General features: G+C 42.3%; 1 protein-coding gene across 4 annotated transcripts in view; it reads right to left on the bottom strand.

Annotated features, from left to right (window-relative positions):
* ST8SIA5 (ST8 alpha-N-acetyl-neuraminide alpha-2,8-sialyltransferase 5) overlaps positions 1-14,949 on the bottom strand; it is a 142,880-nt gene extending 127,931 nt beyond the window's left edge. The window contains exons 1-2 of one of the 4 annotated variants that reach the window (XM_043979208.1): positions 14,818-14,949; positions 13,550-14,287 (exon numbers count right to left, since the gene is read on the bottom strand). In XM_043979208.1, the coding sequence (XP_043835143.1) occupies positions 13,550-13,680 (131 nt within the window). In that variant the 5' untranslated portion in view covers positions 13,681-14,287; positions 14,818-14,949. Of the gene's footprint in view, positions 1-13,549; positions 14,401-14,817 lie in introns of those variants that run through there. The other 3 variants (XM_043979209.1, XM_043979210.1, XM_043979211.1) reach the window with 3 other exon arrangements.
* Positions 14,950-15,969: the final 1,020 nt, after the last annotated feature.

The following is a 15,969-nucleotide window of genomic DNA, read 5'->3' as shown; positions in this document are numbered from 1 at the left end:
ACAAAATACATGAATGAAGAAGCAAAGAGTATTAATATACTATCAATAACAAAGAATACTGTTATACTATTAATATCAAAGAGATAGACCAATCGTGTAAGATCAAGAGGTAACAGATGAGGGGCAGCTAGGTGGCGCAGTGGATAGGGCCCTGGAGTCAGGAGGACTTGAGTTCAAATCTAAACTCAGACACTTAACACTTACTAGCTGTGTGACCCTGGGCAAGTCACTTAACCCCAAATGCCTCACTAAAAAAAAAAAAAAAAGAGGTAACAGATGAATAAGATGCATGGCCAATGTGCTATACTGGTACCCATATAATGTTGAGACCTAAAGGAACATCCCTCAACCTGTTGGGCATTCTAGACTTTACAGGAGGTCATAAACAATAGTCACATAGGATGAGAGAATGTGAATAGGCTGGGATCTGCACCACTTGAAATAGTACCCACCACCCTCAGTGAGATTAGAGATCTATTTGAAATAGTAAATCATATTTCTCTTCCAAGGAGAATGGTCTTTGGGCCAAAAAGGAAAGGACAGAAATGGTTAGTATTGAATGGAGATCCAAGAAAAAGGAAGGAAATGGTCAAGTAGCATCTAATTGCCCTCAAGGAGCACAACTGACCAGACCTAAAAGAACTATGAGATAGGGTTCTGAAAGGACTGACATACATTATTGCTAAATTTCTATCAATGATCTTTGAAAGATCATTGGAGATGCCCAAAGAGTTATAAAACTGTTATACCTATTTTTTTTAACTGTTTTTAAAACCTTTTAACCCAGAAGTACCACTATTAGGTCTGTTTCCCAAGGTGATCAGGGAAAAAGGAAAAGAACCTATATGTTCTAAAATATTTATAGCAGCTCTCTTTGTGGTGGCAAAGAACTGGAAATTGAAGAGATGCCCATCAGTTGGGGAACAGCTAAACAAGTTGTGGTATATTATTGTGATGGAATATTACTGTGGTATAAAAAATAGTGAGCTGGGGGGCAGCTAGGTGGTGCACTGTCCCTGGATTCAGGAGTACCTGAGTTCAAATCCAGTCTCAGACACTTGACACTTACTAGCTGTGTGACCCTGGGCAAGTCACTTAACCCTTACTACCCCACAAAAAAAAACAAAAATAAAAATAAAAATGAAACAGTGAGCTGGTTGATTTGAGGGAAAAAAACATGGAAAAATTTGCATGAAATAATGAAGAGTGAAATGAGCAGTACCAAGCAAATATTGTATACAGTAACAACAATATTCTTCAGAGAACAACTGTGAAGGATTAAGTTATTCTGAGTATTATAAATATTCAAATCAACTAAAAAGGACCCTTGAAGGAAGATGCTATCCATCTGCCAAGAAAGAACTAAAAACAGAAGTATGCATCGTATAGTTTTACATATGTGTATATGTGTATCTGTGTCAAATGGTGGTCTTCTCTAGTGTGAGGTGGAGAGGGAGGAAGGGAGACAGTTCAGAACTTGAAACTGTAGCAAAAAACTTCAAATGTAACCAAAAAATTAATTAAAAAAGAAACATGGTGGGGGCAGCTAGGTGGCGCAGTGGATAGAGCACCGGCCCTGGAATCAGGAGTACCTGAGTTCAAATACAGCCTCAGACACTTAATACCTACTAGCTGTGTGACCCTGGGCAAGTCACTTAACCCCAATTGCCTCACTAAAAACAAAACAAACAAAAAAATTTAAAAAAAGAAACATGGTGGAGAATGAGGCTGCACAAGGCTGAAGGAAGGCAGAAGTTTTCCCAATTTTTACAAAAGGGTAGATAGAGCCTGCAAACTTTAAACCCAAGTTAGATTCCTATTCCTGGTGAAATATTAGAATACATCATCAAAGGAATGATTTGTCATCACTTATAAAATGAAGTAGGCCAGCATAAGACAGCATGGTTATAGGATTAATATACTTATACTGCAGAAAAGCATTTGACAAAGTCTCTTCCGCCATGTTTGGGAGTAAGGGGAAGAGATTTAAGCTAGAGATTGCCCAGTCTGATGGATTTGGAACTGGTTGAATAACTAGACCCCAAGAGTAGTCACTAATGGGAGCCTGTCGAATTTGAGGAAAGTTTCTAGTAGACTTAGAGACATGTCAGTGGTCCTGTGCTGATCATCATTTTTATCTGTGACTTTGGTGAAAGAAGAAATGGCACTCTTATCAGATCCCCGGCTGACACAAAGACAGGTGAGATTGCTAACCACATAGGAAGTCAGAGTTCAGATATGAAAAAATGGACTAGAATGATGAATTGAATCAAGGAGAATGAAATTAATAGGGACAATTTTGCAGTTCTACATTCATATCTAAAAATTCAACTTTGCAATGACAGAATGAAGCAGGAACAGCTAAAGAAATGGTCTCTGTGAAGTCCAATCGGCAGTATGACAATGAAAATAGCTCACGCCTTTCTAGGTTGTAGTGACATGCAGAGTCCAGAAGGAGGGAGCGAACAGTCCTACTATATTCTCCCTTTGTCAGGACACAGCTGGAGTACTTCATTCAGTTCTGGGAACTGCAGATTAAGAAAAGACTTAATCAAGCTGGAGAACATCCGGAAGAAAGTAACTGACATAGTGAGAGGGTTAGAGGAGAAACCCTGCAAGCCTCAATTGAAGGAAATGGTGATGTTTAACCCAGAGAATAGAAGACTTTGGGGGAACATAACAGTGCCTTCAAGTCAATTCTAAGGACTGTTAATATGGAAAGGGGATCTGCTTCACCCAAGAGGCAGATCCAGAAGCACTGTTATTTTGTGGTAGCAAAGAACTGGAAACAAAGTGGATGTAAACATCAATTGAGTGATGGCTAATCAAATTGTGGTGCATGAATATAATGGAATGTTACTGTGATACAAGAAATTACAAATATAATGACTACAGAGAATAGAAAAACTTACATGAACTGATGTAGAGTGAAGTATATAGAACCAAGAAACAATATTTACAATAACTACAACAATGTAAGTGAAAAAAACAACCACAGGACAATCAAAAATGAATATTGCAGCATTATAATGAACACCAATGATCCCAAAAAAGAAATGTGAGAAGACACCTTACTTCACTGCTTTGCAGAGGTGGAGGTCCATTAGTATAGGACATTGGATATATTTTGAAACTCTCTGTATTGATCCATTTTGCTTGTTTTTCCCCTCTTATTTCGTCTTTTTTCTTAAAAAAAAAAGTCTTTGTTATATGAAAATGGCTCTCTGGGAAGGAGGAGGAAGAAGAATACTACGAGAAATTTAGGTAATGTAAAATAAAAAAATAAGATTCACAATTTTTTAAAAGGAAGTCAGAGAGGCAGTGTTATGAAGGGAAAATGTTCTAACGATCAGGGTTGTACAAAAGTGGAATGTGTTGCCCTGGAAAGTAGTAGGTTCTCCCTCACTGGGGGTCTTCAAGAAGAGGATGGATGACCTCTTGTTGGGGATATTATATGGGGCTCATAGTCAGAATAAAGTGATCTTTGAGGTCCTTTCCAAATCATTCATTCAATGTTAACAGAGTTAACAGTATAACTGATACTCTTGTCTTTTTTCTTTGTTTCCCCATTTTCCATTATTTTCATTTGAAAACTAGTAAACCAATGTGGTTCTGCTTCTGGGTGTGTAAGTGTTTTATATGTGTGTGTGTGTGTGTGTATACACACATACATGTGTGTATATGTATATATGTATATGTATATATGTGTTTGTATGTATATATGTATATATGTATGTGGGGAGGGGGAGAAAAGAGAAGTGATGATAGTAATAATATATAATAATAAAGGAGAGACCAGAAAGCCCATTTGTCTCTCCCAGAAGTTCTGGGGACTCTTAAGTTCTCCAAGACCCTTTCAGGGGATCCATGAAGTCAGAACTATTTTCATAATAATGCTATTTTTCCTTTCTAATCCATTAAATATTTATAGATAAAACCTACATCTTGGTAGGGGGGAAGAGGGTAGTCCTCAAAAATTCTTAAGAATATAAAGGAGGGGCAGCTCGGTGGTGCAGTGGATAAAACACTGGCCCTAGATTCAGGAGGACATGAGTTCAAATATGGCCTCAGACACGTGACACTTACTAGCTGTGTAACCCTGGGCAAGTCACTTAACCCTCATTGCCCCAGAAAAACAAAACAAAACAAACAAACAAAAAAGAATAAAAGGGGTCTGGAGACCAAAAAGTTTGAAACCCACTAGTCTATGCTGACCCAAAGTGAAAGTTGAGGACCTTGTAGAGGATCTGGGCTGTTGGATGATACTGGCAACAGAGCCGGGTGTGGGGAGGGAGCATATTAAATTTAGTGGCTGGCTTATTTATGACCTTGGGTAAATCACTTAATATCTCTGTTCTTTAGGTTTCTCATCTATTAGAAGAAAATGGAGATAATAATATATTGTCTACATTATAGGACTACATTGAGGAAAGCTCTTTAAAGTTTATAAAGGACTAACTTTAAAGCAATTTTATTACATAGGTACTGACATTCACATTTTACGGATGAAGGAACTGAGGCTCAGAGAGCATCAGAGGATGAATTAAAACCAAAGACTTTTTTTTAAAACTTTTTTTTGGGGGGGGGCAGGGCAATTGGGGTTAAGTGACTTGCCCAGGGTCACACAGCTAGTAAGTGTCAAGTGTCTGAGATTGGATTTGAACTCAGGTCCTCCTGAATCTAGGGCCGGTGCTCTATCCATTGTGCCACCTAGCTGCCCCTGAAAACCAAAGACTTTTGACTACAAGACCCATACACTTTCTACCAAACTACCTCTGCCTCAGACACGCAGCTCAAAGGGAACAAGCTGACTGTAATGACCTAAGGCCCCTGATCCAGGTAAGGGTATATATAGGGTTTCATGCTCCTATCCTCCAATCCCAAAGGCACCCCCACTGAATTAGGGAACCATAACTTCTTATTTACTATGTGGTTATTTCTCTGTTTTAGCTTCTTGGGACATTTTTGATCCCCTTCAGAGAGAAGTAGCCAAGCGTTAGCCTCAAGCAATTTTGAATTGCAGTTATATTTTAAGAATTGAGCATTTGATATTACAGCAACAAGGAAACTTAAAGACAGTCTAATCTAATAGTATCAAAATTAAATAGAAAAGGGGGTCACTATTCCATACATAAGGATCCCTACGGGCCAAATATTGACTTAATTGTAAAATGTGATGCTGGGGCAGCTAGGTGATGCAGTAAAGAATGGGCCCTGAATTCAGGAGGACTGGAGTTCAAATCCGGCCTCAGACACTTGACACTTACTAACTGTATGACCCTGGGCAAACCACTTAACCCTCATTGCCCCACTCCCACCCCCCAAAAAAAGTGATGCTACCTATATTTAATTATATTTTTATTTATTTTGTTAACTATCGTCCAACCACATTTTAATCCAGCTAGGGCTATCCTTGGGAGTGTTGTTTTGGGGCCCACATTTGACACCTCTGATGTAATCGTCTCAAAATGGAAAAGAGAAAACTGAGACCCCAGAGGTAAGATGACTTTCCCATGGTCCCTTGGCAAGTTTTAAGTGGTAGCTATAGGACTGCAATCCAGGGCTAGTGACTCCTAGACAGGTGTTCTATCTAATAAGCCACACAGTAACTAAGTAAAATACAGCAACTCCAGCCCCTCTTTCTTTCACTCCTGAAAGCAGCTTTGTGAACAGCCTTTCCACCCCAAGATTCTATCCCCCCATCCAGCCAGTATATTCCATTCATTTCAAAGCATCACTTCCTCCAGATTATTCTCTGCTTAAGAATTTCCATATCAAGTCCGGATCCCTCTGCAGGACTTTAAAGGCCTTTTATTCTCTGTCTCTACCCAATCTATCCATCCTCATCTCCCCTTTTCCCCAACACATTCTGCTCCTCTTGGGCCAGCCTCATTGTCCCCTGAGTATGCCGTTCCCACCAGTAGGCTTTGGTTTATACTATATACCTTCCTGGAATGTCCTTTCTCCTCCTATCTAACTAACAATCCAACTAGTTCCTAAAATTTGCCATGTCTCCTCAACCAGTCTCCTCACAGTCCCCAAATGTGCTGTATTCATTCCCACAGCCCCACTTCTCCTTACGCTATTCCACCAGCTCTTCTTCCCCCTCCTCTAAGCTATCCACTCACCTTTCAAGGCCTACTTTTTCCAGGAAATTTTCCATAACTACTCTAACCTGTACCATTCACCCTCTCACTTAATCAAAAGGGCAAGTCAGCAGAGTAGTGGTGCAATGGAATGAGCACTAGTCTTAGAGAGAGAAGATTTCAATTTGAAACCTCTTTGTGCCTCAGTTTCCTCATCTGTAAAATAGACATAGTGTCACTTATACTGACTACCAGGTTGTTGTAAGGCAAGCCTCTGTTAATGCTTAAAGTACTAACTTAAGAAACATTACAATCAGGGGCAGCTAGGTGGTGCGGTGGATAGAGCACCAGCCCTGGATCCAGGAGTACCTGAGTTCAGACATTTAACACTTACTAGCTGTGTGACCCTGGGCAAGTCACTTAACCCCAAATTACCTCACTAATAAAAAAAAATTTAAAGAAACATTATAATCTGTTTAATTCAATTTTGTATTGCTCTCTAATTGTTGCACATACTTGTCTTAATCTACCTATAACTTGCCTCCCTAAAAATTCTTGAAGACAGGGTAAGACACAAAGTAGGCAGTTAATAAAAATAGGTTGGTAGTGGATAGAGCACTTGAGTTGGGGTCAAGAAGACCCTGATGGTCAGGTTATCATCACTGGCAAGCAGGTTTTTGTGTCCAGAAGTTCTCTTCCAACCCTTTCTTAGGTATCCACAAAACTACCTCAGACACTTTACTAGCTGTATGACACTGGACTTACCCTCTCTCAGCTTACATTCCAAAGGAGAGAAGAAACATATATATTCTATTTTGGACTGGCCCTGACATCTCCTTTGTATAGGGACATGTTGTTCAGTCATGTCTGACTCCTTGTGACCCCATTTGGGTTTTCTTGACAAAGATACGGAAGCCATTTGCCATTTCCTTCTCCAGCTCACTTTCCAGATAAGAAAACTGAGGCGAACATGGTTAAATGATTTGCCCACAGTCACACAGCTAATAAGTATCTGTTGTTGTTTTTTTGGTTTTTTTGGTGAGGCAATTGGGGTTAAGTGACTTGCCCAGGGTCACACGGCTAGTAAGTGTCAAGTGTCTGTGGTCAGATTTGAACTCAGGTCCTCCTGAATCCAGGGCCAGTGCTTTATCCACTGTACCACTTAGCTACCCCCAGGTAGTAAGTATCTGAATCTGGATTTGAACTCAGGTCCTCCGAACGCCAGAGCCAACACTTTATCCACTGTGGCACCTAGCTAGCCCGTGTAGAAGATGCCTCCTCTGCAATTTAGTCTTTATTGTTGCCAGGGTCACAGGTGTCTGAGACAATTTCAGCTGAGTGATGACATCAAAATCCAGATTGCAAAAAGCTGGGAAGTGAGAAAAAGTGGAGGAAGGCAACAAATATTGATTTTTTCCAGGGAAAAAAATGAGAGGATGTAAATAGACTGAGAGGAGGAGAGGGGACATTCTAGGAGATGATTCTGAAGTCTTGAGTCTGGGTGATTAGGGGGATAGTGTGGCCAACAACCAAATTTGGAATTTGGAAGGAAGAAAAGGTTCAGTGTAAAAATCACCAGAGCACAGATTTAGAGCAAGAAGGTACCTTAGAGGCACCCAATTTAAACCCTTCGTTTTACAGATGAGGAAACCGAGGTTCAGAGCTGTTAAGTGACTTGCCCCAACTCACACATACTAAATGCCTGAGGCAGGATTTGAGTTCAGATCATTCTGACTCCAAGTCCAGTACTCTATCCCCCTACACCACTAATTATAAGTTCAACTTTGGATAGAATAAGTTTGATGGATCACCTGGACATCCAAGTGGAGATGGCCAGCAGGCAGTTGGAGATGGGGAAGTGGAGTTCAGGGGAGTGGGTCGAGAGCTCAGGGAGGTGGGCATATAAATTTGAGAATCATCTATATAGCCATGAGTATTGAACACACAGCACTGGTTGAACCCACCAAACAAGTGTGAGAGAAAAGAGAAGAGGATAGAACCTTAGAAAGTAATCACATATGAGTGATTAGAAGAGAATGAAGAACCAACAAAGGGAATTGAGGAGAGGAGAGAGCATAGTTAAAGCAAAAATTAAAGTATCATAGAAGCAAATGGAAGAGAGCTTACCCTGGAAAAAGGAGTGGGGAATAAGATCAAATGCTTCAAAGACATCAAGGAGGATGGGAACTGAGAAAAACTCAGTGGGCAGAGTTAGTGGAACCCAGCTGGGGCAAGTAGCTGAGATTTCTCCATGAGAAAATACACTCCCTTAGCTCGATTGCCTTTTCCAAGCACATCTTTTAAAATGCAATACCTCTGGAAAGAGCAATATATAAAGTCACTGACATCTCAGTGTGAATGCCATTATCCTACTGGCTGAAAAGATATTCTGAACTGGGAAGGGTGAGAATGCCTTAAAAAAAGGAAAGGGTTTAAAGAGGGCAGAAAGAGAGGAGGCTGGGGATGCCCAAGATGACCTTCCCAGATTTGCTTGGTGGGGATGCCTCTCAATAATTAAGTAATGAAGTACTCTAAATATTATTGGGGGTCTTTCTACATCAAGATAATAAGAAAAATAAAAACTAACATACAGTGCTTACGATGAGTCAGGCACCGTGTACTTTATAATTATAATGTCATTGCACTTTACAATTGTCATCTCAATTGGTCCTTACAACAAACTTTTGGAGGCAGGTGCTTTCATTATCCCCATTTTGCAGATGAGGAAACTGCAGGGGTTAAGTAACTTGCCTAGGATCCCACAGCTAGTATCTGAAGCTGGATTGGAACTCAGCTTTCCTGACTGCAGATCTGGCACTAACCACTGCACCACCTAGCTACGCCAAAGATGCATTTGCAATATAGTAGAAAGGATCAAGATTTGGTGTAGAAAATCTATGTGTAAATACTAGCTCTGTCACTAACTGTAAGACTGTGGACAGGTTACTTCACTAGCTTCAGTTTTCCCATGTGCAAAATGGGAATAATAATAATATCAATATTACCTACCATCATTGGGAGGAGAAAATAAAAGAATGTGTGTAAAGATACTTTGTAATCAGTAAAGTGCTATCTATGTATATAGGTCAGGGAGGATCAGGAGGAGGAGGAGAAGGGGGAAGTTTCTCTTCATCCATACATAGGACAGAGCATGCCCTAATTGGTTTCTCCAGTGGTTGGGCTAACTGTTCACACCCTCTTGGTCATTTCCCTTTTAGTCAATCGAGTATGCTTGAGAGTCATGGATGGTCATGGTGATTTCAGCACATTATTCCTGAAAGAGCTGATATTGTTGCCTAATTTACAACAATGGAAGAAGTTTAGAAGCAGGCAGAATTGGGTTTAACATCCCCCACTCTCCATAGGTCTAACTTTGTCATTAAACTTGCACTCATTTCTTTAAACAAATGGCCCTGAGATCTTGGAACTTTAAAACTATTAAGTATAACACCAAACTAGCTCAAGCTTAAAAAATCAACCAATCAGTCAGATAATAGGCATTTATTAAGTGCCTACAATGTAGCAAATACTCTTCTAAGCACTGGGGATACAAAAACAAAAATAAAACTATTAGGGGAAACAGCATGATTTTTTTTTTAAAAATAGGTCTATATGAAGTAACTACAAGGTAATGGGGGCACAGGGAGGGCAGAGAAATGTCACTAGCTGCTGAGAGGATCAGAAAATGCTTCATTCAGGAAATGACCCTTAAACTGAACTTTAAATGAAGTTAGCAATTCTAAGAAGCAGAGGTGAGGAAAGAGTGCATTTCCACGCAGGGAGGACTTACTGCCTGGGCAGAGACATGAAGAAAAGAAATGAAATGTAAAATTCCAAACAAGTAAAACAGTTTGACTGGGCAGTAGAGTGAGTGAAGGAGACTAATGTATAATAAATCTGGAAAGGTATTTGTAATTGATAAAAGGAGTATTTCACATTTTTATCTGAGAGGCAATAGGGAGCCACTGGACCTTCTTAAGCAGGAAAGTGACATGGTCAGACTCATACCTAAGGAATATATATATCACTTTGGCACTCATGTTGAGAATGGATTTGAGAGGGAAAGACACTAACCCTAGAAATTTCCAAAGGGGACTGAAGTGAACTAAGAACTAAGGCTTTGAGACGCCTGAATTAGATTGTTGTTATACACCACACACACACACACACACACACACACCCCTAGACATCCTAAAACAGTGATTTCCTCGTGTCATTCTTCCACTCAAGAAACCAAAATGGCTCCCGACTGACAACTACATCATGCCCAAACTCCTCTCCCTTGTTTTCAAGACCCTCTACCCTACCCAATATTTCCAGCTTTATCTTCCTATAAATTCTAGCAAACAGACTTTGCCTCAGATGTGGAGGCCTCCTCATTTCACTGGCCCACATATCTCATACTTATTTCTGTCCCCGCCTTTGTTCAAGCTATCCAACCTCATTTCCTGCCCATGGTTTTCTCTTCCAAGGTACCTGTGATTTCACAAAGCTGAGAACTTAGAACAATCTTCTTCCTTTATCTGACTAGATAAAGTTTTCTCATTCCAAAGATTCTGCCCAGTGACTTCTGAGTTCCTTCATGTAGTCAGTACTTCCCAGAAAGCTTAGCCTGGTCAGTAATAACCTCTCCTCCTGAACTTGGACTTCTAACTCTTTCTCTTTTTTTTTTTTTACTTCTAACTCTCAAATGCATTTATCTCATAATATCGTATATACAATTACTTGTGGATTAGAGTTTTATCTCCCCCCTAGACTATTTTAAGTCCCTCATGAGTTGCTAAGAACTCATCTAAACTTTGTACCTCACCTAACCTAGTGCTCTGTCCACTGTAGGTATCTAATTGATGTTACGCTATACCATATAGCACTGAATTATTTTTAATTGTTTCATGTGTGTGTGACTTGTCTCCCAGGCAGGATAAGCTCCTTGACCAAAGGGTTAATGTCTAACTATATGTGTGTGTACGTGTATGTGTATGTATATGTATGTGTATATGTATATACACATACCCAAGACCCAGAACTGGGCACATAGTACATTCTCAGTACATGACTGTTTCAATTGTCTTAGGGCACTGTAAGAAGGTCCAGGAATGGGAACAAGAATGATTTAAAGGGTCAAGGCAGGCATCAGGGTACATACACCCTGCTACTGGGGGCTACTACCTCTTTAAGATGAGGTCATCCTGACCCAATGAAGCCAAGCAATAGTAAGCAATGATGAGTTTGGTTTGCTTCTGTGTAGAGCCCTATGTCCCCTACTCTGCTCCAATATCACATCACAGAAACTTGTCGGGGATACTGCCTACTTTCTCTCTCACTCCTCCCCCACAAATCCATCCCCTAGCTCCAACAGAACAACGTGACTAGTAGATAAGGATGTGACAGGCTTGAGCCCTGAGGCCTTATTGATAGATGTCCTCTCCAAGAAGATGGACCACAGGGAGACAATTGACCCTGGGGGAGGGGGGCGGAGCAGGGAGGAACACAAACAATCAAAACCTATGGCTTGGGAAAGAAACAGTGAGAAGAAACCCAGAAAAATTGGTTGGAATTTCTGAGAACCTGGCTGTCCTTGGGGGGAGGAGAGAGTGAGGACTCAGCCAGAGGTGAGAGCAGTAACACAAGAGCTGTGATAAGGTTTCCAACAATCTCCCAGGTTCTAGGTTGAATTGTCCTTGCAAACCACTAGTCTGATGCAGGTCTGATCAGCTGCTGACTCCCAAGGGAAAGAAAATACTCTTGAAAGTCGTCACCTCCTGAGGGCTAAGCAGAGATCTAGACACACTGAACAGGCACATCTGACCTAGGTTTGAGTCCTAGCTCTTCTACTTACCATCTACAACACCTTGGGAAAGGAATTTTATCTCTCTGGATCTGTTTTCTCAACTGTGAAATGAAGAGGTTAGCCTGAATCTTTAAAGTTCCTCTCAGCTCTAAATTCTCTCATCTTTTTTTCCAAGGTACCTGTGATTTCCCAAGCTGAGAGATCTAATTTTAAAATGATCAATTGCTGCTTAGTTTGGAGTACTTTAAATGCCCTCCTCCCTCCACCAGTAGCGACATCAACTAGTGCAGACTTCTTGGGATGAGGGAGGGGAGTTGGAGGTGGGGAGGAGGGGGAATATATGGACAAGTGGGAGGGAAGGCTAGCTGTCTCATCAGAAAAGTAAGAAGGGGATGTTTAAATATAAAGGGAAAGGGGAGCACAGAGGAATCAAACAAGGGGAGTAAGCTTGGGGTGGGTGGGTGCCGGAAGAAGCAGGTCTAGCAGCCTGGGAAAAGGTGGCTGAGTTGAGGACCAAGATATATTTGCTCCCTGATAGTAACTTCAGCTTGGGACTACCCTGGTGCAAGCTCTGGATGTTAGCAGGCAGAAATAAACAGAAGCTGTTTCCACCCCTCAGAGAAGCAAAGACAGAAAGAAGAAGAACAAGTAAATGTATAAGTGGTCATTTTCCCATAGATTTTCCAGGTCATACTTTCTGAGGATATTTCTGTTCATGTCAAGAGTATTTGTTGTGAGAAAGAGGGGCTCACAGTTCTCACTGCATCTTCTCTGGCTCATGACAAAAACCCATCTAAGGGTAGGAGTATAGTTCTAAGGCTGGAAAGGACCTTGGCATCCATCTAATACAAGCCCCTCATTTTACAGGTAAGGAAACTGAGGCCCAGGGAGGTTAAATGACTTGCCAGTATCACTAGAATCAAAGGTAGGATTTGAACCCAGAACCTCTGACTCCAGCGTGCTCTTTCCACTGTTCCAGAACAGATTAAGCTGTGGACTTTTAAAAATATATGACAAAATCCAATGACAGGTAAAATATAAATTCAGCATCACTCTTGGATTCCCTCCTCCCCATCCTCAGCACCCCTCGACTATGCAAACCTCATTTTATCAAGCGCCCCAAGTTGAACATTGGTCAAGTTCACTGAACAAGAAGCTCCCCTGGGATCTGACCCACACCTCCTCCAAGGGAACCTCCAGAAGTTACTCTAGAGTCAAGTAGGAAGTGAAGATCCCTGAAACCGAGGCCAGAGTTCTCAATTTCCACCCTTGCCATTGACCCCTAACATTCAAATGGGTTTCTAATCAGCTAAAATTGGTGTTGGCATTCAAGGCTCTCGCTCTAGGGAGACGCAGGCAGGTCGTGAATCTTTATTGTTCTCCCGTATGACGGGAGACCCAAAGTACACATGGGCTTTGGGTCCTCACTCATCCGTGACCCCTGGCTTCTCAGAGAGCTGCATTTATCTGGGCTGCCACGGAAACTTAATGTTGCTCTGTACCCCCTGTCAAAAAGGGGAGGAGGGAAGCGGCACACATCAATTTTAAAAGGCAGACACAAATGAGCCCCCACCCCCGGAGCAGCTACGGGAGGGTGAACTCCAGCTGACTCCTCGGCCCGTCCCCCAGCCCCAGCCCTGATCAGCCTCAGCCCCGCGTTCGACTTTCTGACCTCCTGATGTAGTTTCGGCCATATAGGATCTGTTGCAGCAAGGTCACCACGGCAAAGGCGCAGATGAAGATGAAGAACAAAGTTCGATTCCCCAGCAAATCCCGGTTGGCCGAGGGGTCGGCGTAGCCCATCCTGGCCCGGGGAGATGGGGCAGGCGGCTGAGTTCGGCAAGGGCTCAGCGCCGCGAACCCGGGGGCCCAGCTCTCACTGGCAGGGGGCAAGCGCCCGTACCTCCAGCCCCTGGCCGAGGCAGCCCAGGACCCGATGCCCCATCTTGCAGCCCTCCTCCTCCTCCTCCTCCTCCTCGCTCCCTGGGGCTGTCAGGCGAAGCACGGCACTCTCGGTGGGGTAAACTTTCTAAGCACCTTGAACGTGGGTGTCATCCAAAACCATCCGTGCCGGGGAGTCCGAGGTGCAACGCCGTCCTGGGTTCACCGGGGCCGCGCCGACCCTCAGCCTTCCACCTCCCTCCCTCTGCCCCTCTCACCGGACAAGCTCCCTATTTCCATTCCATAGCGAGATTCCAGATGCCCAGATCGGAGAGACAGCACATCAAGTAGAGGGGAGCAGCCAATGAGAAGGCCTGGGGCTCCCACCCCCTTCTCCAGCTCCCCAATGTCCTCTGCCCTCCTTTGCTTCTGCTCAATGATGCTGGCAGTCAGGGCTCGCCGAGAGACGTGACCGGGATGTGCTATGATCGAACAAGTAGGTAGTGATCAGGAAGATTTTGATTCAGTCCTGCAGGGAAAAGAGGAGGGGACGAGAAAGGGGAGGAGGGGACGGGGGAAGGGAGAAGGAGGGGAAAAGAACAGTGGCAATCTGGTTCATGAAAAGCTGTTTGTAGGTGGGGGAGGGAGGGAAGAGCAGAAAATGCTGGTTGAATCAGGGAATGAAAAGCCCGATTGAGAGGCGGGGAGGAGTGGAGCCCAGCTCCCAGCCTGGCTGCATTTGCATGCGGCAGGAAGGGTGTTTAGTCACCACACTCTTGGTTTTCTCGGCTTTCCTGGTGATTTCTCGGGAGTAAGCAGGAGCAAGGTCAACTGGGCTGCTCTTCAAGGACAGGGAGAGAGCACTTGGCTTCTGCAGGCTGATTTATCACTGGCCGGGTTCCCCCTGCCACTGGCTGGTGGGCAGATCTCCCCTGCTAGCCTTCCAAACTATTTCAGAAAAAAGGGCTTATAGGTTTCCCCACCTTCCCCCAGGGCCCCCAAACTCCAGCTCCTATTGAAGTGCTGGTTGTAGTTCAAAAGATCGGGACCTTGTCTTACCTACCAAACTACTACGGACTCACCACGAGCTCTGGAAAGCTATGAAAAAGTAATCAGAAAGATTTTTTTTTAACCTCTAAGTCCTTGGGAGTGAGAGAGAGAGAAAAAAAAAGAAATGCAGCGCGAATGAACCACCTGCCCGATATATATTTTTTAATTTAATTTTTTTTGTTACATTCTAAGTTCCGAACTGTCTCCCAATATTTTCATCCACATCCTGGGCACTGGTGCTTCTGAAGCCCTGACTCCGAAATCTCTCCATTCTCTCGAGTCACGTGCCAGCTGTGTTCGTGCTTGATTCCTCTAAAGATATTTATCGGTGCCTGTGAGATACTCACTGCAGCTTTTAGAATTAACCCATCTATTCAACTCAAAAGTAATCTCAAACTCACAGAAGTGGTGAGGAAAAAATCTTCAAGGCAAAGGAGTTTAAAACCAACCCCAAACCCTTCTTTTTGAAATTAGACGTCTCCCTTCAGCAGTTCAGGAGTCTCTGAACGTGAAAGACCAGAAATTTGGCGTCAGGCTTTATTATCTGGACATCCCCAGTAAATAGGCCTTTATAACAATTCAGAGGAGGCAGAATTTTTACATGCTGCTATCTGTGAAGAAATGTTTTTCCAAGCAAATAAAATAGTGTAAACACAACCTACTTAAAAGAACAAATTATTTTCAAATACTTTGATAGTATCTCTGGTCATAAAACATGCTAATTAATTGCAAAGGATTCTTCTCTATCCAATCAACCAAGTCAGTGACTATTGTGATTCACAGACTAGTTCAGTGCTCCATATGCACTTAAAAGTAATAAAACCACATTACTAGAAAGACATTAATGAACTTAGACTTTGAGACTGACCTTGAAGCCAACAGATCTGAATTAATGGGCAGCTGAGCCAATGTCAATATTATCCAGGTAATTTATATAATAGTAATCCATGACAGGACTTGTTTTAAATAGGGAAAATATTTTAAATATTAAGTATTAACATTAAACATGGAACTGCTGACTTCCCCCCCAAAAAAAATTAGTTTGACATTAACCAATAAAAAAAGGTCAACATTATTTGAATTTTTACCTATAAGCCCTTAGATCCAGGTTAATGACCTGCAAAAATAAGCAAAATATTAGATTACACCTTTTCTGATGTT

The sequence above is a fragment of the Dromiciops gliroides genome, chromosome 1, assembly GCF_019393635.1.
Source record: "Dromiciops gliroides isolate mDroGli1 chromosome 1, mDroGli1.pri, whole genome shotgun sequence".
Taxonomy (NCBI): Eukaryota; Metazoa; Chordata; class Mammalia; order Microbiotheria; family Microbiotheriidae; genus Dromiciops; species Dromiciops gliroides.
The sequence above is the reverse complement of the archived record's forward strand: the minus strand, read 5'-3'. Positions and strand labels throughout refer to the sequence as shown.